Here is a 24680-nt window from a genome sequence, read left to right on the forward strand (position 1 = left end):
TCCTAAATGATCACCTGTTACTAATTTTTTTAAGTTATTAAATGAGAAAAACGACGAGGAAGACGAAGAGGCCCGCGCTGGTTTGAAGAAGCGAAATGAACTTCTGCAGCGGCTCTTGAAGGATCAAGACGATGAGAGGAAAGTTCAAGATCAACAGGTAGGTGGTCACTAGGTTATACAGAGTATTCGGAAACCAATGAGAACACATTTACAAGGTGATCTTTCGTGATAATGTCAGATGAAAATTGAAAATTACAGGAAGTGTACATGAACCAAATGTAATTTTTTTGTTTAGACATTTGCCTAGTTATTGTCATGAACATAACGTGCACCTATGCGTGAATTCCTCGAATGTTTTCAGATGGAAACATTAATAATTAAAAGTTAATATTCATGTGATATGTATTGCTGAATAGTGCAAACCACAGAGTCGGGAAGAAGATCCACTCTTGCGGAGCCTTGGATTTCGGAACACAACTCCATCGCCCTCTCAGTCAGGTGACAACGTTGGACTCGGTGGCTCGAGTCAGGTCGGACAGAAGAGACCGGGCGATGATGGTGATTTAAACATAGCTGTGAAACGTCCCATGGACGGTTCACATCAAGTATCATCTTCTGGTACACCTACTAATACAACTAGTAGGCTCCAGGAGAAAAACAAGATGTTGGCCGAGTTGCTAGCAACACGGCCTCCTCAGCCAACCACTATCCCACCTATACCTGCGTCTGTGATATCGGCAACGCCACAGGTAATTCAAGTTGTAGTTATTTTTTCTACATTCGGTTCTTTTAAATTGTTCTCTGTAAATATGTTTGTGATACAAATTTAATTGGACACAAATCGACCAATAGGATACTGCATTTTTATAATTACAGCAGTAGCCCAGAATTCTGACCATAAAATTGATTTTCGTAAAATTGACAACTGTAGAAATCGATGTTTCGAACCATTTTTTTTTTACAAAAACGAAAAACTTTTACTACTACTGCATTGAATTCTGTGTACGTGAGTGTGTTTATGAAACGACCACAAGCATAATCGCACTGTCGTCATTTCGGCCGTCTATCTTCTTGGGTTTCACGTATGTAAAACTACTGCGATTGACTGAAATTATTATGACTTTGTTAGGTAGAGTATGTAAAACCCGAGGAGATTGAGGGCTGATTGATCTGTGTTCCCACCGAAGTGACGAACATATGACTACATTTATGACCGCCACACACGCTCATGTATATGGAATTCAGTGTACTGGTAGTGAAAGGATTTTGCGACTAAGAGAGAGCGACATTTTTGTCAAAGGAAAAAGTTATTTGAAATATTTTTCTCTACAACGCTATTCAGTCTTATGAAAATCGGTTTTACCCTCAAGATTCTACATTATTATAATCAATTGTTTCATTTCATTTTCTCTCTGCTTTTCTAAAACATTCATTTTTGGGACTGTTACTCTGACCTATTTAGTTGCCTATTTGTACTCGCTTCTCAATTGTGTGCTTTCAAATTCAAACACTTAAAAAATATAAACACATAATATAGCTGCTAATATGCTATATTGTTTGCAGAATTATTTATTCTAATACAGCATAACTACTTTGTACTTTACACTTATCGAAACATCTGTTTTCTTGGGTATACAGGATAAGCTCGTTCGTATAAAACAACAGCAACCGCCGCAGCCGGCACAGCCACAACGACAACCGCAGCAGCAGCAACAAGCGCAGCAACAACAGCAACAACAGCAACAACAGCCGTGGACTGGTGGCAGCATGCAGTCGGTTGGTGGTAATAACACGATTACGACAACCGCAACATCCGCGCGGACTCCTCTCCAAAGCCAGTCGAGACAACTACCTCGTCAAACAACCAATACCTACCTCAGTCATATGCTAAGTCAGGTAAAAATTGTTTTTGTAGACGTAGAATAAAGTTGATGTAACTGTGTTAGGAAGGGGAGCTGAATAAAAAATTTCAATTCAAGGAAAAAAATATCCTACATTATATTTTTAGAAATTCGTATTGAAATTAAACTTGAAAGATACCATATACTATACAAATCGTAACGTGCTCTATTCTTGCAATTTTTGCGGAACTTTTATTTGGTATCTTTTATATAATTACAGCAACAAAGACCCCAAATGGGTCAGATGGAATCGGAATTCACAGGCAGCGGAGAGCATCATCAAACGAGTACTGATCCGAGCGGTTGGGATAACCAGTCGTCAGACCCTGACCTTTCGGAAATTTTGGATCAAGTGATTGAGTTCGTGCCGGATGAAGCTATTACAGGTATACAGCATGTTCCCACAATGAGTCCATCAGTTAAAAATGATCTATTTATTTTCTGTTTATTTTCCATATAACGCCCAATAATCATGCTTATGAAATAAAATTCTCTACTTTTGCTGTCACGGTACAAACCTTCAGGGATTCCCATAGTCTTTAACATAATCTTTCAAGTCCTTAAATAATACGTTAATGCCGCTGTACGATAAGACGCACAAGATGTTACACGTGACAGCGGAAGTAGCATTATCATGGTCGCAATAATTTTTATTCAATAGATTCGTCTGCAATAGCAAATCTCCTAGATGTAATCGAAGCACCACAAAACAACGTGTTGAACGAGAAAATGGCGATTAACGCGATACAGAAGTCGTTGATGTTATGCGAGACTGCCGTAAATCCAACGTCTTCCACCATAACAATTCCTGGCACGCCTCCAGCTTACTCGACTGCGGTAAGTTAGTTGTTGCTTGTTCATACATTTTTATAACCATCGTGTAATAATTATAATAAATTATTATGATTAGTTCTGTTTACACTTTTAACGTTTTTACTATATATTCTTAACATTGTTTAACAAGATATTCCTGAGATTTTTAATTTTTATTTGTAATAATCAATATTTATGAATAATATAATTTCAGTTGGGAACTGCACCTGTAACGACCAGCCATAGCTACCAACCTCCGCCTATGTACCAACAACAGACGAGAATGAGGAGTACAACGCAGCTAGTCAGGCAAACTACTACTGCTCAATTCACACAGCAGCAACAAATACAGTTACAACAGCAACGGGCGAAGTTAATACAGCAACAGCAGCAGCAACAATTGAAACAGAGGTTGTTGCAACAACAACAACAACAGCAATTGCTTATTCCTTCCAACGCTACAGCTACGGACCAAATTACAACCGGCATCCACAACATTGATAGCCTTTTGAACAATACTGTTGCACCGAACGTGTCGTTGCAGGTAATTATAATTCTGTTATTAGGACAATTGATTTTGATTAATATTTCAATGTAAGCATTCCTATCGTGTAAACAATAAGTTTATGTGCTGGCCTATTACAAACTTTAATATTATACCGTCCAAAAATATTTCACCACCCTCGGTAATCACAAGGTAGATAAAATAAAAAATAATAAACGATACATTTGTTTATGGAGGATGGAAGTTACTATTAGGAAAACGGAAATTATTCATTATTCATTAAACAATCGGATAAAATATTTTTTAGGTATACTGTACAGTTTCAACGAGCAGTTTTTGTTGACTGATTCTAAATATTCACATTTTACTTATTTTGTATGAAAAGTAAGTACGTTTATTTAATATTAATAAATTACCGGCTTCCAGCGATCGAGTGTCCCAGATTCGCAAGTCTCTCCAGGTTATGGGGGATCCGTCCAGATGCCTTCCTCCGGTCATCGACTCGCTCACTCGTATTCCCATCCATCAACGTTACCACAACAGTAAGCAGTCTGAACTAGTGCTATTAATTGCTACACCGGTTACGTAATTGAAGTACTTTTATTTCTAGCCCCATTGTAAACAATAATTTCAACAGTGGGCAACAAGTGTCCGCTGCAGCACGACTCTCGCCGCATTCTCCCGTTGGTATTCTGTCATTCTCCCATCCGCAGCCGCTGTCACCACGAGTGACGCAAGTACGTTTTAAGAGTCGTTTAATTATACAAAGTGTCCCAGATGCCTGTGTCACGTAGTTTAATTTTTATTTTCAAGGTTTATTTTTGTTTAAATTGATCTGAAAAGCGCACGAGTTCCTCCAATATTAATTTACATTTATTCTAACACTTCAGCCAGTAAATTAAGTTATTTTGCGAAAACGGAGGTTTTGCTTTATATATTTTACGAATATAAGTTACGATACATTTATGTATAGAGAAAAGAATGCTTAATTTTTTTATTTCCTTTTTTTATTATAAGGGCAACTATGGTAATACCCCGAGACTATTCAACGTTAATCAGGTGAGATCGCAGCAGCAGCCTACCGCGCAGCAGCAGTTGCAGCAACAACAGAGATCAATGCCTTCACCGGGGACTCCAGCGTCCGCTCGGCAGTCTCCATTTCCGGCAGAGACTTTTCCCCCTCCCACATCTCCCACAGCTAGCCAATTTCCTCCTGGTCCTAATCCTGGTGCACCAAATCCTTCTGCCCAATACCGGTTGCAAAGGACCACATCTACACCTTCAGCTACGACTCAGTTGCCAGGTAGGTTGAAATTAAAGTAGCAATTGTAATAATAATTTCATAACAATATGATTTCGTGGACATCATTATCCGTTATATATGGTGTCTATAAAATTCCCATCTTAAGATAGTGAAGTAACTCTAAAATAGTAAACTTTATTAAATAATTAATCCGTTTAGTGCCGGACGACGATATATCGTCGTTCGCAACACTTGCGAAAAGTGCCAGCGACGATATATCGTTGCGCATCCAATAGCGTCTTACTATTCGCATTGCGGGAGAACTCAAAATAAATTTATAAAACGTTATAAATGGTTTAATTTGATTGCAAGAATTTTTTTTGAATTATGTAAATATCATTTTTAGTTTGGTTTTTATGAGCTTTTTCTCAAACTTCAGTAAATTCGTCCGGTTATCTTCGCACAGGCACCCGTTTTCCGCCCGGCACTAAAAGGGTTAAGATTATGATTCAACGAGATACTCGTTAACATTTCTATATACTTTAAATGATTTTGTAGTATTTTTAAGCACATTTTAGGGATTTCACAGGTTTATAGTATCTAAATTCAACGGTTTGTATATAGTCGATAAAAGAGATATAATATGATCGCGAAATCAATAGAAATATAAAATACGTGACATTTTTCGGCTTTAATCTCTTATTAATAACACTTATTTTTATTAAAAACACTTACAAAACATAATTCCAATGTTATAAATAATTACAAAAATTCGTACATCTGAAAAATTTATGTGTAAAAAATCTTACATGTATACAAGTTTTCTAGACTTGTAATCTTTGTTGTATAGGCGTATAATTTAATGAATGTATACAAACAAATGTCCAGAAATTGCTGTCAAGCAATTAAGATTCGCAGGCTTTTATTGATATAATTTGTAAAAATAGAATACTATGTTGTTCTTATACTAGATTTATTGAAATTTTCTACACTCTTGAGCTTTTATAATCAACATTAATATATTAATTATTTTAGTAAAAGATGATAGGGTTTTATAGACGTCCTTCATTTACAAGCGACAAATTTTTTAGAAATTTGAGAATTTTATCTTTGATTACATGTACTAAGGCACTGTCCTTTTTTTCTTTGTGACTCTGTGTATGATTGTATAGTAATTCTTTCACGGTGTGTTACAAAAGAGACTCTGGTAAGTCATCGAGCACAGGAGAATACTGTTTGAAATAGCTTATGGCTATTTCAATATTGAGTACGAAACTACAATATATGTATCCAATTTAATAAATATTCCAGGTAAATCGAGTATCAAAACTTATTTTTTAGTCGCAATGGAATAACAAAAATAATAAAAAGTTTTGTTATTCATCATTTAATTGCACTGTGAAAGAGTTAATACGAATTGAATGAACTATCAGGTGTTAGTGTTTTTAACGCACAAGTAGGTCAAGATACTTCTAAACTTCTGTATTTTTTATTTTATGTAAAATGATTAAGAATTTAAGGATATGATGGCCGTGCTGTCATTTCGTTCGTCATTCCGGTGCTATTCAAAAATATTCATATTGTTATATTGGTGCGGTTAATTTTGAGCGTTTCTGCAAATAAAACTATAAAACACGTACATGGAACGGAAGACGTGTGAATTTTTAAATATAAACACATTTATTTGACGTAGGTAAGTACACAATCGATTAAAATCTATATTTCTATTTTACTCGATATTGGAAAATAGTGGGAGTACTTTTTTAGATTAGAAAAACTACAGATTTTATTAGCCGTTTTTTATTTCTAGGGATTCTTTAATATTAAAATTCCTATCGGAGGTTTCTTAAAAGTAAGAAAGAAATACAGACTCGTACATGCGTATAAGAACATAATTTTCCATTAGTAAATAATTCGTAAACAAATATTTCTATAATAAATTTTAGTGTGACATTATGTTGAATTTTGAGATTAACTTAATATTCGATTTATTTTACAAAATAAACAGAATAAAAATTTGATAATTGTTTGTAAATTATTTATTATGCCTATAATAAAAATTGTTATTATAAATAACTAATATAATACCTAACAATATTCTGTAAATGTATATCTTGAATTTAAATGAATAGAATTGTTCGTATTCTTACGATTTAAAGATTTAAAGTAATTTGAATTATTAGAGTGAGTAATTATAGGCATTTAATTAACCTTGAAATTATTTAATTTGAAATATTACCAAAATATTCATCTGTTTATCAACAATACTTGATTTGTAAAATGAATTACTATGAAACAGGATAAGTTCTGAATTAGCTGTACAAAATCTTATCATAAGCATCTCATATAAGAAGCAACTTAACAGTCAACTCTAAAACCGATATTTTCTTCACTTGTTCTCTATTGAAGCATGTATCAATGTATTTAATTAGTAAAGGCCACTTCCTCAACTGTGAATAATGTCAGAAATTATAATTTATTCCAATTGAAGTAACTGCTCAGAATCAGCAATTAGTCCATGGCTAATTATCACTTAAATATGATGTTCTTTTCAGATTTAGTTAAGTGTATGCACAATTAAATCTATTCAAGTATATAATTACAATTAACCTCTTCATATATCTTTTTCTATCGATTCATTGCCTTGTATTTTTTTATCATTTTCAAATTTAAAAAAATGGAAGGAAATAATTCCAGAGTATCCATTTTCTTGTACTTTAAAATCATTTGTGTACTCAAAATAAATATAAAATCTCTAAAAAATTCCACATTATAACCAATACTATTTTTCTTGCTGCGAGAAGTATTAACTCTTTGAATACATAATACTTAAGAAAGAATCTTTTCACGCCGCAAAGTCGACAGAACAACACTCATTGAGTTTTTATACTAACTTTCCAAAATGTTTATGCGAACATTATTTAATTCTTATTTATAAACATTATCTGAGGGTGACATTCCGGTATTAAGTTGCTTCCTACGTTAAATGCATTATGACTTTCAATTTATGGCATGTATATCAGAAATCGCGTTCTACCAGTCAAAAAAATTGGGGTAGTGGCTACAGATAGAATCCTAATTTAAAATATTTCGTTAGTAAGCAGACTTATATTATTAACCGCGACTGTACTGCTCACGAGCGCTACCGGAGCATGGAAGGGTGCCGAACTGGAAGCGTTAAATGTTTATCTAAGAAGCGAGAAACAAGAAGATAGACAAGCTTGATGTTGCAGGTGGGCTCGGTTCGCCCCGGCACTACGGCGGAGTGAGTAAGGAACAACCTCTTCTTTCACCTAGTCATCCACATTCGGGTTGCCCAGCAACACCGACTCACAATCAACACAACGTAACGAATACCCAACAACACTTCTCCAACCAACAACATTCTTCTATGATATACCACACGACCGCCAATACAATCAACACAGCAGATATGCAGAACAGTCAGTTCTGTTACGATCGGACGTCTGTTCCACTCTATTCGTCAGGGCCTGGGGACACGCAGGACGCCAGGTCTCTACCTCCCGGTAATCCTGTCAATCACCAATTGGGTGGTAAGTCATGTGACCATTTAATGTCATGTGACCATCACTTCGTCATCATTACACTCCCTGTTCCAACAACCACCCCCATGTACGACTTGTCTGATCTAAAATACCTGTTCGTTGTATCACCAGACGACGCAAAAGGCATGAGACATTTTTTGGTACATGGAAGCACCGTCATTCTATCACGAAACACCCATCGATGTGTATATCCAAACAATGTAAATACGATGATCGTCATGTTCAATGCAGCGTTCCCATACGTTCAGTGTACCTATATCATTTTCATCCTGCAAGTCTCCTACACATCTTTCGCTATGTTTGGGGAATTGGTGTGTGCTCTTAATCAGGCTCCATGAAAATATCTCACGATCGTCACTTGGATCATGTTCACTCATGGATTTCGAATTCTGTTTCCTTATCGTGTGCCACCCCCATCGTATACTTCGTTGCTCTATTTCTTCTCATCATCAAACCTTCACTACATTTCTGTTCGTTCAATTACGACGATAGAGCCGTGATGGCTATTGTTACATAATAGTGTTTATTTAACAGTTCTATATCTTTATCGATAAACACCTGTTTACATTCTGCATATTAATATGTTTTTTATTTCACGGAATGAACTTCTTAATGGTTTTGATCAGAAATATTTCAATCTACATTTTTCAGCAACATCGATTTTAAATCTTATAGATATTTTAATAGATTAGCGAGGTTAATTAAATCATATTATAATCATAATTTACCCTTGCTTTCGTCTTCCCTAACGGCCATATTCGAGTACTTAAGGAAATATCAATGGGGCTTAACATAGTAGTAGTTGTTTGTTATACGATTCTTTTATTCATACAGCCTCGAATTTGCATAGCATCTCAATCATTCTTGTTAGAATATAGATGCTTCTTAAATTATTTCCTGGTGGAAAAATATAATAAAAAGATATGATAGTGAAATATGAAAATGATAGTAAATATTTGACAAGCATTTTAAATACTGTTTTATTCATTTTTATAAAATTTTGATACTTGAACTAAAAGTACTTCTTTTTATAAAATTCAGGTTTTTCAAAAAAAATTTGAATTGTTTATTAATAATCTTTTTTGTACCGCATTATATTGTTATGGATAAATAGATAAAAGGATAGATTCATTTCTCATTAATGAGTATCTTATAAAATACTATCCATGCTAATTTGTGTAATTAATTCCTGATGTAGATGTATTTTGTTTTTTAAAAGATTTATCAAATTCGTAGTAACATGAAACTAATCGAAATATTTTTTAAAGAAAAATTTGAAAAGTTAAGAAGTAATTTTATAGTTTTCAAAATCATTTAAGTTAGTTCTAAGTTCTAGAATTTCAGTATTTTATATGAAAGGATTTAGTATAAGAATGGTAGTCAGCATTAATTTTCTGTTCCAAGTACCAATATTTCTTATGAAATCATTACCTTTATTACGTGCCTTTTAAAAAATTAAATGTTTAGTTTCAGTAGCTTAGCAGTTTCTTTACATTCTCAAAGGGCATTTTAAAATTGACCAAACATTTAAGTATCTCTTTTATGAGAAGGTTAATCTTCAGTAACTGACGGAACTGTCGATTCACATTCATATTTTCTGCACACTTGAGTAAAATTAAAGGGACGAGAAAGCACTGGTCATTAACCGTAAATTAACTCCAATAATTCCATGTTCTTCATCAATGTCCTTTCCATTTGTGAGTAACAGTTCGAGTGTTTTTAACGAGACATACACAGTGTATCGAACATCTACATTTTATAACCAGTTTTTAGAAAAAAGGGTCCTTGTGTCTCTGTCTGGGAGAAATCGATCGTATTATTATGCAATTGTAATGTAGTAGTATAACTTCATCGCCATCTACGATGTACACGTGTCCACACTAATTCCAACGATACAAATACGATATTTGAGACTGCACCCCCTTCTTTTTTTAGCGATAGAAAGATCACACTTTCCCATGGTGATTGTAGACACCGATGTACTTATGTAACAAGCATAGTAGATAAGTCACGTAGGAGAAATTATCCTTTGTACTATATTTTTGTAGGAACCTCTCCCCTGAGACTCGTATGCGTTAAGATCACCGTACTTTTTAAGGTGGATTGGAAACGGAAGTGGGCAAATTGTGTCTGAATTGCATTAAAAACTTTGTCGTGTAAATATATATGACTAAATTAATAATAACGTGTACGTAGAATTAATACTATACACATTACAATTTATTATAAATTATTATAACTGTAATACGACATTTTAATAATTTTTTTCGATATTTATATCTTCTTATTGGGGGAAAATGATATTAAATATTATTTTAGAAACTATTGAATAATTTTCAATATTTCATACACTTTTCAATTAGACGTGTACTAAAGTATTATATTTATAGTTCATGTATGTGCTGAAAAATTGTAAAATCTATAAAGACTTAAATCTTGATTGCAAAGTAAATTTAGATGACGCAGATAGTTTAGTAATGTATTAAACATTAAGTAAATCATAAGAACTTATGTTATGAGGAAGGTGCAATTATATGGAAAAAGTAGTAGTTGATTTATTTTACTTTATTTACAAGAAAATACGTTAGCAGTGCAACTGTGATTTTATTGGCAATATTAAAATTGTTGACTATTGTTTTCAAATGGTGATTCTTAAAATTATTCAGTGTTATTCTCATTCTATCTCAATTTTAAATACCATTAAGTTAATTAATATCGTTGAACTAGATCAAATATAGTGGATTTGGAAGTATTGCAAACGAAACAAAATTTTATTTCGATTACAAAGTTTGGCTTTTATAACTAAACAAATTTCATTTCTTATGTAATCGTATAGGTTCGAAGTATTTAATATTTATATTAACTTCTGCATATTCTATCCATATTGATGTAACTATAAATTTTACGTTTGTCAATGTTAATTAGAAATAGTTATTTCCTACAGTAGACGACTAATTAGACAATAATAGGAAAATTTAAGATAATACACGGAAGGAGAAACAATTGGCAAGAATTGCACGTATCAGTAATTTGCCCATTTCCGGTTCGGAACATGTACGCACCGTTTAGTGACTATCTCCGGCACTTCCGGAACACATAAATTAGCGTCACTATCACTTGCACCACATGTTAAGCCTGTGTTAAAACTAATACGTATTGTTGCCTCGATATCGTAAATTGAGTTTCTTGTATCAATGTAATTGACTATGATTTAGCAATGGCGGTACGTTTAACAGCGTGACGAAATAATTGCCTTGCACCAACGTTGTCACTTAATCGTTATAACATATCTACGTAGAATTTAAATATCCAATTATACATATATATAAATATTTTTTTTCATTCTTTACCGCCAAGAAACCTTATTCGTCGATCTATCGGTGTATAAAATATAACTGAAAGTTAAACGTAAATTAGAAACCTTTTTTTTATCTGTAAATGTCATTTATGTTTTGCCATTTAATGAAACTGTTGTTACAAATAATTGAAAATCAATTATTATATCATTATATAATCGCTTAGAAAAGTTTAAATATAATTTACATCGACACAAACGATACGTCGTAATCCCCTCATTTTTTCACATTTATTTTCATTCAATCTATGTTTAATTATGTTACGCTTGTTGGCTCACATAATTTCTTTGTGTTTTTTATGTTGTGTCTCCTCATTATTCCTAATCAACTCACTATTATTATCCATCTGTACAAACCTCTTTTTTTATGTTTGCGAGAAAATCAGACAGGGATATTTTGTGATTGGAGCATGATCGACGTAGACATTCACTTGTATTTGGTAGACGCATTGAATTTTTACAATATGGTTTACAAACATTATAGTAAAAGTATTTTTTTTCGTATAACGGTTAATATTAAACGAAAATTTGAAACTTTGATAAACAAGCGTTTATACAGTTGTTACAGTTGAGATGTTGGCTGTGTATTTTTGAAAAAAAGAGACTGATATACAAATCGTCCCACGAAAATGTAATACATGGCATCATTTAAAAAAAAAACATTTACCGAATGATATTTCTTTTATCTTGTATTATTTTAAAGCTATACAATAATGTATAATAATATGTTTATACATCACCAGCATGTCATTCTGCGAAACTAGAATAATTTTTAAGAGTGAAATAATTTTTTTCAAAGAAGCCACAGCTTATTGCCGAACACGTCCATACTAACAACTGTAAAAATATAAAATTGAATATTTATATTATAAAATCTTCATTTTCAAAGGTGTATTAAAAATTGTGATGCACTGAAAACCTAGATGATTTCTTACGAGGAAGGAAACTGTGGATCAACGCGTTTCTTTATTTTCTGTTATTTCTATTTGCGTTGACATTTATAAGTTTAGATTGAAATTTAAATACATTGTATTAGTATTGCATTACCACCGACAGACATAGTAGCTTAATATTTAGTAGAATGAATATGAGTTTTCAAAATTTACCAAAGAAGTAGTGTTTCACATTGTTAATATGCTCTCGTATAAGAAATCACATTCGTTTGTTTGCATCACACTTTCCAATACATCATACATATGATTGAGGTCACCTTAGTGAAGGAAATGCTAAATTAGTTTCTTTTGCTACAGAATGTTAAACGATACGTAGAATATAGAATATCAAGTCACAATAATCATTCTCCAATTTCCATGTCAATATTCGTTCGTGTAATACGATTAAGCTGGTTCCGTGTTAATCCACTATTCTGAAAACTACCCCGTCGTCGAACAACGAGAAACAAAAGGGTTACTAACAACGACGTATTTTCATGTACAGTGCATCGAGCTTTTGTGATTAATCATTGTTACTAAAATGCAGTGTTATTAAGCATCGTCGAAACGCAGTTTAATGTTTCTCTGAGCTCCCGTTTTTTTATGTAATTCTACTGCTACGTATCCACATGAGAGCAAACTTCCGCGAGTTATACACTCTTCCCTAATTGTGTGTATCACTTTTCCTCCGATTAACATGATACATCCTTGTGCTTTTCCATACTTTCGTTCTTGTTCTCATCAACCTCGGTTAACCGCTAACATTGACAGGAAAGGTACATTATAAATTCATGCATTAAAAACATTGTGAATATTTATGGAAAATATGGATTTATCTTCTTGATTTAACTTCTATCTTGATAGAAGTCTTCGCATTTTCTTAGCTTGAGCAAACTGTATAATAGTAAATTCAATTTGCAAGGAGTCATAAACAGTTCATTTATTTTTATTATTTTATTTACTTCCTAACATGTTCGGGCACGATTCTTCTCGATAACTTCCACGATTGGAGATATAACTCTTTTATTTTAAAAATGAAATAAATTCTTGTTACTGCGAAGTAAACCATACAAATACTTTACATTAGTATCTTATTCCTTCGGAAACGAAAACGACATTTGTTTTTATTTATTTGAAAAAGTAATGCCTGGGAAACTTTCAAATCTCTATTTGTCATTACATTTATTAGTTCACTGTCACTGAGAACTTTTCGATATTACATCTTACCCTTCCTGTATCTTGTATAACCAGGGAAGAGTGTACTCTTCTGAGGAGAAGTGTCATTTATTGAAAAATAAAATGTCAAGAAACATCTCTCAGGTTGACACACGTAGCATAAGCTTACATTGTGTTTTCAGCGAACGATCCGAGGCTTCGTCTTACAGTAGCATTTTGTTTATGATTTTTTTATTTGTTCCACCCCCCTGTCTATTTCTCTTTCTCCTGGCCAAAAATCTCATCGTGCTTGAAAAATCATAAAAGTCTTCGGATGGGCCAACCATCGGTACCGTTTTTGTCACGGGGTAAATTGTGTTACGAACTATGTTAATGCAATATTGTAAATACCGCATTTTGTAATAAAACATTCATCCTGTACCTTTGACTAACTTACGTTACGGCTTGCACATTAAGATTACGATCCGCAACAGATAGCAACGAACGATCGTTTGTCGTTGGTCTTGTCGTGTACGCGATGATCATCGTGGTCACATAATCTGTGGATGGTAGAGTAACGATACGTGTCTCATTTTGTCACAGGAAACGCTAGCAGTACCTCGGAGTTTGTCAGGCAAGAATTGAGAGCGATCGTTGGCGCACGGACGCAGCAACAGCAACAGCAGAGGGTACCGAACAACATACAGAACAATCTATCTGGTCAAGTTTCTCAGGACGATCTCGATGCACTTGGTCTCACTTTTGAAATGCCTTCTGCAGGTATGTTCATTGGGAAGAATGGTTCACTTAAAGTTCCTCTTTTATAAGCCGCGCGTCGGTATCGAACAATTTAAAGACAGAGATCAGGGAACTGCAATAATGACTCCCATAATGCTTGTAGTTCTGAAATTTCTACCCTTGAAATTTGATTTTCTTCAAATATTCTTCAATATGTGTTGTACGATGGTATTTGTACGTTAAATTACATTACACATGAATAAATACACTGCAACATTTGCTGTAAAGAGTATTTGTAGCAATGGAAAATTTACATACGTTTCCAATTCCTTCCAAAGGGGGAAACAAATTTCTGTTTCAACGTCAATCTCAGAAATTATTTATCAGTAATGATAAGAAAATAAGATATGTAGGAGATAATAGACATTTTTACCACTTCTCATCTATGTCTGTGCTAGTGTTTTAGTTTGTTAATGCAGTTTTTAAAAATAAATCAGTGTTCAGATATTGAATAATTTGAATTATTTTTAACATTTTAAATATCATGCACGTAACTTAAGTATGAATTAGATTGTCTAATTTCATTTTTACTGAAAACCACTCTTTATTATGTTATACATATTTTCTTCAAAATTGTACTTTTATTTCTGAGTATCTTATCTTTTTTATGTTCGTTTTCATAATGTGGAAACATAATTCCAAAAAGTTTGCTGAAAATAAAAGTATATGAATGTACATAAATACATCAATTGTGAGAACTGGGCATTGTGGGAGCCACTAATGTATTTTTATGCAGGGTGAAATAAGGATTATGATAAAAATATTTAAATATGTTAAAAATTATTTTCTCATCAAACAGTAAACTGTTATTATAGAATATATATTTTTAATATAAAATTTGTCTTTAGAAGGAAGTTATCTTGAAAATTCATGAAATGGATTTCTATCTGTAAATCTGTTTACTTAACTATAATTATCTATTATGTATTAAATTGCAGAATTTATAGTAAATAATGAAAAGCAAGGACAACAAATTTAACAAACATTAATAAAATAATTATATTATTTTTAATTAATTATGCCCTCTTAATAGTTTAAAAAATGTCCATTGCTTCTTGTTTCTTGAAAATTAGGAATGAATCTGAAAGTTTAGGGTTAAAATTGGGCATCAGAAATTGTCTAAATAAAACAGTCCATTAAAAAAATCTATTATGATGCATAAGATTAAAGTTTCTAATTAAAAACTGCGAAAAAACTTTTCATTTGTCGTTTAAGAATGATAATTTAAATGATAAAAGATCATTATAGAAATAGTCAATAATTATACGCAGATTAAAACAAAGCGCCACAATATAAAATTTAGATATAAATTTTGTTCTGTACATATTTGTAATTCTTAATAATAAATTTTCGTTTATCGTACATTTTAATTGCTAATTTCATTCTACGGAAATTGATAAACTTGAAATAGAATTAACATAGTTAAACGAAATACTAAATGAAATCAGATTGTCACTGACTTTGAGCGGTTGGTCAATTCTCATTCCACTGCTTACAATTTTTTATTCCATGAATTTTCAAGATCGGTGTGTTAGAAATCAGTTAATAGAGAAATTCTATTCTATAATTTTCACTTACTTTTGCGTTTTAAAGTATCATTTACTTATCTGTGTATGCATCATAATACAGATACACCCTGTGTACGTTCTTCATTTAATTTCTACCATAAAGTGATATTATTTAAAATAATTATTGATATTTGTCAGAGGATTTTGGATACAATTTTCTACTTGTTGACCATTTTCATTCGTTTTTTAATACTAACAAAACTTCATATACTTTTGCATAGTATTGTGGAATCTTCTTTTCCTTAGTCGTTTGCGAATCATAATAATCGAATTTCTGCACACTGCACACATATGTATAAAATTCCAGAAGCTGTGAAAAAGTATTACAGGGACCTCAGAGAAATTATGCAAAATTCAAATTTCTTTTGATATGAAATTTTTACATAAGACACATTACAAGTTTCAAGCATCGCATACACTATTTGTTTTCATGAACTATAATAAAAGTAATTATTGTATAATTTATGTACGATAGAAACTTGAAATTTGTCCATACTTAACGAATTTACAACATTACCTCAGCAAATATTATGATTATGTACATCTAGTATAAAGCTCGGCAAAAAAAGTGTATAAATTATGCTCCCATTTATGAGAACTGAAAAATATATATGTACATTCTGTTTTACAAACTTGAACAGTAAATGATATTGCTAAAGAGTTTTAATGTCAAACATTTTCATTTGTTCGTTCTAAACAGATATTACGATAAATTTTCAGCTTCCATAAAGCATATTTCCATTTGATATTACTTATCAGTACAGTTTACAAGATTTTATTAACATTTTTACACCGTCAAAAACACAATCATAACTTTTTTTGGATCGGTATTTTCTTTGATATTCAACCTACTAATATTAGAATTCGATATTATGCTAATGTTATTTCTCCTTCTGTTTACGTTGTCGCGTAATAATCACAGCATTTCCTCGCTATGGTCGCATCGCTCGAAACTGGTGATTTATTCCACAAGAAAGGGTACTTTATTTAAAATAAACTACATAAATATTTCCTTCACTTATGTAGGACAGAAAATATTTCATATACACAGAGTTCGAATGATGACGAGGAACGAATATATTTTTATTCTAAGATCATTGTTCCATACTTTCTACAAAAATCAATAAATCAACTGGTTATACTTCCTGCTTGAAAAGAATTTGAGCAAATGAAAAAAATGTATCTTAATTAACATAGATTAAATGTTAGCTGTATTAAATATTCAGAATGAAACAAGGGTGTATTATTATAGTTATTACTTCACAGGTTACCTACCAAATGTTTATAAGCAGTTGTTGTAGCAAGGAACGGTACAGTTCTTTACATTTATGTGTAAGGATGGTCATCAGATTTGCTGGGAAATATTTTATACCATTTAGTTTTCGTGTAGCGGATGATGTGGCAAATAAGTATCATATTGTGAAGATTACAGGAGTACAATTTTCATGCAAGAAATACATGAAGTCGCTTTACAAATTTCCGCTAATTTCATAAAGTTATGAAATTGTAATTAAAACAGTTTTCGTATATTCCATTATATTTAGTATCGTTACTTGTATATGCGATTCTTTAATCATTAAGAAAGGGGAGTTATTTCAATTCTTTTTCGTATCTTAATTATAACAAAATGGATCTAATGGTTGAATCAGCTATGACCTCCGTTGTCTGAACGTTAACTGCAGATTAATAATAGCCTATTGGTTTTTAATGAATTCCATTTCAATTATAATAATAATTTTGATTCTTGATTCTTTACCATTAGTTACATTGAGAAGTTCAATTAACTTTTTTTACAAAATTTATGTTGGATATTTTAAAAACTGCGAAAAAGAAAATAATATTTGAACAAAAATGCTCTTTTTGTTGTACTCATTTTATAGTGTGAAATACTTAGGGGTCTCATTTTAAACGAGATACCTTGTATAGCAAGGGTGTCTAACTGGATACCAGCGACCACTCTAGTAATACTCCTCTCACGAAAAGTTACCCTCTCCATACCTACTTTTACCTGTTTTTGAATTAAACACTATATAGAACTGCTCATATACACAGTCTAGGCCAGCTTCTTGAGTAGAGGTATTGGGGGAACGCTGTTACCGAGTTACTAGCGTGAGGGGAGTAAGTATACGCTTAGTATACGCTTCTGACGTTAAGGCCCCCATACACGCTGAATCATGCGGCGTGCAGGTATCGCTGCAAGCGATGGGTTTGAGTCTGTTTCACTTTTTGGTTGAGTGCAACATGTATCATGAAATTTTGGAAGACTGAAACCCATCGCTTGTAACGATCGCATTGCCGCGTTAGCCACCAAGCTAAATGTGAATAAGGGCAAGGGGACTCTTCCACTCGCGTCGCTCGGCTTTCGTCGTATGGTCATTATTGTCGCGCAGCAATAACAACGATAGGAAACAAAATTCTCTACAGTTCCGTCTCATTTTGTCGCATTCGATCTCGCTTCTGCTCTTTGTTATTGCCGCGCGCCAATAATGAACATGCGTCGAAAACTGAGCGACGCTATTGGAAGAGTCCCCTTGCTCCTGTGCACTTTTAGCTTAGCGACCTTAGCGAGAAGCTAACATGAGGGGCGTATAATGGTAATGGTCAGTTCTATTGTAGGGTATGGATAATGAAGAGTTTATACAAAGGTCGACGGCATGCGATTATAGGGAGGAAATACTGTAGTCGATCGATAGGCGAGATTAATTGATCATTTCGAATTTATCCCGTTTTCGCGATCGAGCGCAGTCTGGTTTTCGTAACTCTACCTTCACAGTTTCTCGTTAAAAAGTATCATAGAAATAGACAGTATCGTTAGTGTTTCGTGCGAGAAAGAAATCAAGAATGAAACTTACCTCTGTGTGTCCGCTATTGTACAGGAGAGAGATGTACATTTCTCTTACCACACGACACCTGTGTTTCTTGTAAGAAAAGGCATTATTTATGATAAAGACTGGTGGTAACGCCTACTGTTACAATGTCCTAACTAGGTGAGGCTGTGGTTAGCGATGGCCCTGCAAAGAGCTGGGCCATTGGGAGTGCCGGAAGTGCCCCCTCGTCCTCCAGGGTAAGACCCTTCCGACAATTACTTTTACGTATATATGTGTATATACACATATACATATGTATTTATTACGTATATGTATATATATACGTATATGTATATATATATATATATATGTATATATATATTATATACATTTATATATTTATCTTATTTATCTTACATTTTTTTCTTTATTTTTGTTTTAATTTTGATTTTGTATGCTATGTCTACCCTTCTTCGCTTGGCTTCAGAACTTACTGTGCACGAAATGTTAATGATTTTTTTTTCTCTTTACGCACTGAGCGTAAAACTTGTAGGGGGTATTTTAGCGCTCTCTTTGCATGTGTCACTTGGACGTTATTTATATTGTTAATTTATTACGTAAGATATGTATACATATTTATATTCGGATTTATGGCCGCTATCCGTTATCTTGCATTAGCTCGGCGGATGTTTATATATTTATCAGCACAGTTTCGTCTTTCTATACAGTTCCGCGTATCGCACGATTTTGTACTAGAGCTGTGACTTAGCAAAGTCCTGGGTACCTGGGTTATCCTTGAGATATCTGGATAGTGTGAAAATTACCCGGTTATCTTATGAGAAGCCAAGTTCCCGAGTACCTAATAACGAACATCTAATAAGGCTTTATAACTGACTACTAGAACTATCGTTACTGATCCTGCTGGGTTTTATTTCGAAATAATTAATTGTTTTATTTTTATTATTTGATACAAAAATATGAATTACTCGAATATTAGGGTAACACAAGTAGTGTACTCGAGGAAAACATACTTCGGAATATTTGCGTAACTAGGTAAATACCCTTTCGAGTATCCGAGTACCCGGCAGGTCAGATAGAAGGCTGTAGTAGTCAGTTATAAGACCTTATGAGATACTCGGGTGTATAGGTACTCAGGTGTAACGGGTATGCTAAGCCAAATTTGTATGGTAGTTCGTGTTTTTTTTTCCTAGGATTATCTCTTTTTCGTTGTAAGTGTATTTAGATGTTGTAGACCAGGTACGGGTAACGGTGATGCAATGCTAGTAGGAAATTAGTAGTTCTGATCTTTTTTTAGAATAGTTTATTTTTTAAAAAAAGGAAGAAAGAACTCTGAAGTACACCATCAGTCATGATAGGAATCGTGAATGTATACGAGCATAGAAAGTAGACGATTGCAGGTTTTTAATAGCTGGATTTAATACCGTGACGTTAAATATAATAAAATAATATATTTATTTTGTTCGTTTTGAACAAATGGTTTTCGAGTAAAGAAATGAATAAAATCATTTGCATTTACATTGACTACAGTACATACTCCAGGCTGGTGAGATTTGAATGCTCCAATTAGTAGAGAGGTATTATGATTCTCGGTGTATTTTAGAGCTCTTCTTTTGAAAAACAATTATTAAACGATTATTACTGTTTCTGCTTGTATCTGTTGCCGAAGTTGCGATTACTTGTATAATGCGTACGAATTGTACGCATTCCGAAATTTGACATATGTACTATAGTAATAGAAACTGAATAAGATAACTGTTTCTATTACTATTATATATGTAGTATAAGAAACTGTTAGTTTTTCGTTTAGCTTTATTAAATATACAATTAGATTGTAGATATTTACGATTGTTATGGATTAGTTTTAAGGAATTGGAATCGAAATAAAACTTGTTTGGTTTACAGAATAAATTTTTCTAACTATACAGAGATGAATAATATTTAATTGCAAAATCCACAATTATAGGTACAAATGATATATCATTGATTTGTTTATGTTGAAAAAAAACACTCGAGTGAAATTTTCGCTTGGCCAAAATTTCACAATAAAATATGTGTAAACGTTTTATCCAAGTTTTACACTCAGTGACATATTGCAAAGTTAAACTCGCAATATTTATTTTTTTTATGTATCTTTGTTAGATTTACTAATATGATTGATATCGAATAAAGAAGTTCGATTTCAGCTTCTTAAAAACATGTAATTGGATATATTACTGTTTTGCTGTTCTTAACATGATTGTGCTATCATTTGCACAATTAAAACTAATTTTTATTTTTTCCTACTGTGTTGAGTACAAGTAACCTCGCATCTTTTTCGTTCTTCGCGCACAAAACTAATTTATTGTCAATAAACGCAAAGATTGAAGTTCTTGTTACTGGCAAATATAAGAATTTCCTACAATGTCCTGACTCGTGAAATCAAATTTACCAAATTTCAAATATTATTGTATAATTACGATGTACTATATTTTCTTTTTTTTATAGTAAAAACAATAGTTACTATGAGAGTCATTCTAATAAATAATACAACAATGTACATCCATTCAAATATTCTTTCTTTCTCTCTTGCTTTCAATTTAGTCTATTCAAATCCGATTGTTGTTTTATTATTATTCGTATTTCGATTTGAGAGGTTGTTAGTGCAAAGGCATATTTTTTCATTTTTATACGTAGAGTGATGGTGCCGTAAGCTTCAGCTCATTTGAAATAAATATTAAAAGTCAATCTGCCACTTTGTTGCATCGTGTAATTTATTACATTTGTGGTATTGTAATGCTTTTTCACAGTGAGCCAATAAGTATTTCAAAATGCAGTTCTTGCAATTTATTTTCGGAGCTATTTGTTCTCATTGCATGGCGCAACTATCCGCGCATTGACCTCGCTAAGGATGCATCTTGAAGAAGATACTTCCATCGTTCAGCATCTTGACAATTTGAAACAGTTCCCGTAAATGATAGAATGTTATACTCCCTGCAATTTCAGAAATAAACCTCGATAACTATAGTGCAAATATTGCATGTATAATTAATAGAATTTAATTCATTATCTGTTTGCCGATAACAATAATGCATTCAACGGAAGTGTCACTTCAAGGTGATTTTCTGTAAAGCTGCTGTGTTCATGTTTATTTATTTTATTTTATTAAGAGGTTTGACATTTTGACAGTTTAGTTACAATTTCATTTTTTCCAAAGAAAAACACTGAGTTACTTGAATTATAGTTTTTTACTTATAGTTACTTCTATGTGTTGGGAGTTTCTAAATATATATGTCACGACCACTACAGCGAGATTCTACAGCTGCGGTTTGATGGAAAAGCAATTAAGGAAGTGATACTAAAATTCATTCTGACCTTCACAAAAAGGGTTACAAGTTTTGTATTTCGGTATTGTATTCTATTCGTTGCAGCGGAAAATTGAGAGGAGCCAGGGTTCGGAAATAATTCGTTTGCTTGCAAATTGTTGTTAAAGTTCCCAGGGATCAGTAAAGGATCGCAATATTCATTGTTTTCTTTTAGTACACGAATATCGATTAGTTGGGATAGCGAGTCGAATGAATGTGTTCTGTTACAGTGCGAAATGACAAACTGGTGATGGAATTTGACACAGGATGAAGTTCTGTAGCGTCGAGACCGGTGATCCATCCAGTAACAGAAAAGGACACTGGACATCGTGACCTTTATTTTCCCATGGGAACTTCAATAGCAATTTGCAAGCAAACTATTCATTTTCGACCCATGTTCCTTTCAGGCTATTTGTCTCCACAATAAGCAGAATATGTGTCATGTAGCAATAAACAATTTTATTCTTTTTTTCACGGTCGGAATGAATTTTTTTAGCACTTGCTTACATACATCTTTTTCCATCAAATGAAAGCAATAGAATCACCTTTTGGTGGTTGTGACATATAATAGAAACACTCTGTACGCAGGAGAAAGTATTTCAATCCTTATTTTATTAAAAAGAATAAATATTAGTTTTTTATACCAAAATTTCATTTCTTCTTATAACTGTACAAATGCGTATAAATATAGAACAATAATTCTATAGAAAAGTATGAGAAAAACTTATTTTTAATACGTTTCATCATTTTTGTACATATGCAAGTTTGATGGAAGCATGCAGATTGTCATGATATAGAAAATTTACTCATGATAACTTTTTTATTTATACAAACATTCACTTTGTCATCATTTTGTATATAAAAATGTTTATTTGTTTACATACATACAACTTTAGTAATTGATCTTTGAATATTGAATAATTAATAATTAAATATTATAATTAAATTAATTATTTCATACTTAAAGAGCATTATCTGATTAGGGACATTAAAAATTAATATATTTTCTTTTGTAAATGTTTCTATAGTTCTTTCATTTTGTCATTACTTCTCGTATTATATTCTCTGTTATTATAGCATTTGAAATAAACTACATCTGGAATCCTCTATTAACTTGTACTGAAATCTTGCAATCTTGTTCAGTGCTATCATCGCAAATAATGCTATCGTTAAAATTAACTCGCAATGTATTGAACATAGTGTATAAGTAGCATTTAGTAACGCTTTTAGATTTTTATATAGTTTCGAATATTTATTAACTAAAAGGACAAACGAATAAAACTGTACTTCGTTTACTAAACGTCCCTTTAGATCAGGGGTGTCCAACTTTTTAGCTTCCCTGTGCTTTATTGGAAGAAAATGGGTTGCTATGGGCCGCACATAAATTAACAGCATGCTTAACTTGTATTTGTAGTATTGTTAATGGGTCTTTCAGTCGCAATCTCATAAAGTTTGTAAGCTTATGATTTTTTGCTGGGCCACGTGCAAGCCCGCGGGTCATGGGTTGGACAAGTCTGCTTTAGATGGAAAAGAAGTAAACAAATTTCTTACATTTAATTAAAATTTCTCATCACTTGTATTTTGCACATTTGTACATGCAATAAGTGCATAAAGATTCATGATGTATTTATCACCAGACTGTGAACTTTATAAATGTATAGAGTATTAAAACTTGAACAGTTATTCACATAAAAACTTTTGGCGGAATTTCATTTCGAAACACAGGAATTACTATTTAGTTTCTCCGATTTTAGCGTTTCATTAGTTTGTGAAAATATAGTTCATGTAAAGATTCTCTTATAGAGAGAATATTGTGGTCGAAAGGACTGTGCTTTATAATTTGAGGCACATGACTAGCCACCTTTCCATACATTATGATTCTCAACGTTGCTTCTTAACGTTCTGCGAAATAACTGCTTTCATAAAACCAAAAATTAAACAAATAAAAATCGCTATTTTTCTTTACGTTCGTTGCTTGTCGTGTGGTTATTACACAATCACGATAGTAAAGCGAATTTCTCTTTCTTTTCCTATGTATTTTTCTCAAACACCACTACATTAGCAGCCTTTGGTATTGCATTAGAATATTAGACACGTAGAGAACACGTAGCTTTAGTACATTTTTCTTTTAGAGTGACAGCAATACGTTTATCTTCGTAGATTTATTTTTACTGGGGCAATTTCGGACAATACGAGCGAGAATTCGTTAGTCTTTTCTATTCTCTTATCTTTATTTTTTCTAGTGTGTGTAGAAATATTCGAAAACTGACATGATGCTTATTATTGAATGTATAGTGAATTGTTTCCAGATATGGAAAATGGGAATTTCTTTATTTCAGCTTTTAAGTAGTTTATGAGAAATTCGTATTAAAATTGTCATATACTTCATGTGATTATAGCATTGATATTATGTCTAAAATATTCTTACATCTTTCGTCAAATGACAGAACGTTATGTACGTAGTTACATATCGCGGTATATTTAAAGTTTGTGTGGTTGTGAAAAATCACAGTGTTTTCAAAAGTATAATTTTTGTATTAGTAATTGTAATTTTCAAGTTATACAAATCACTTAAATTCTACTTTCATTTACATATACATAAAGAAACGCACAGCTTAAATCTGATGGAGATCGTACATGTCACGTTTTGTCATTTGACCGCAAAGTAGTTTTTA

General features: G+C 32.5%; 1 protein-coding gene across 15 annotated transcripts in view; it reads left to right on the plus strand.

Moving 5' to 3' along the window:
* The window catches only part of LOC116424817 (uncharacterized), a 327658-nt gene that overhangs the window by 297919 nt on the left and 5059 nt on the right, over positions 1-24680 (plus strand). For 12 of the 15 annotated variants that reach the window (XM_031971727.2, XM_031971728.2, XM_031971726.2 and 9 more), the window contains 12 exons: positions 35-157; positions 417-749; positions 1639-1896; positions 2122-2287; positions 2563-2738; positions 2929-3258; positions 3646-3761; positions 3830-3956; positions 4237-4522; positions 7696-8016; positions 14074-14250; positions 18824-18900. In XM_031971727.2, the coding sequence (XP_031827587.1) occupies positions 35-157; positions 417-749; positions 1639-1896; positions 2122-2287; positions 2563-2738; positions 2929-3258; positions 3646-3761; positions 3830-3956; positions 4237-4522; positions 7696-8016; positions 14074-14250; positions 18824-18900 (2490 nt within the window). The remainder of the gene's footprint in view (positions 1-34; positions 158-416; positions 750-1638; positions 1897-2121; positions 2288-2562; positions 2739-2928; positions 3259-3645; positions 3762-3829; positions 3957-4236; positions 4523-7695; positions 8017-14073; positions 14251-18823; positions 18901-24680) is intronic. The other 3 variants (XM_031971719.2, XM_076367754.1, XM_031971720.2) reach the window with 2 other exon arrangements.

This window comes from Nomia melanderi, chromosome 5 (genome assembly GCF_051020985.1).
Source record: "Nomia melanderi isolate GNS246 chromosome 5, iyNomMela1, whole genome shotgun sequence".
NCBI classification, from domain to species: Eukaryota; Metazoa; Arthropoda; class Insecta; order Hymenoptera; family Halictidae; genus Nomia; species Nomia melanderi.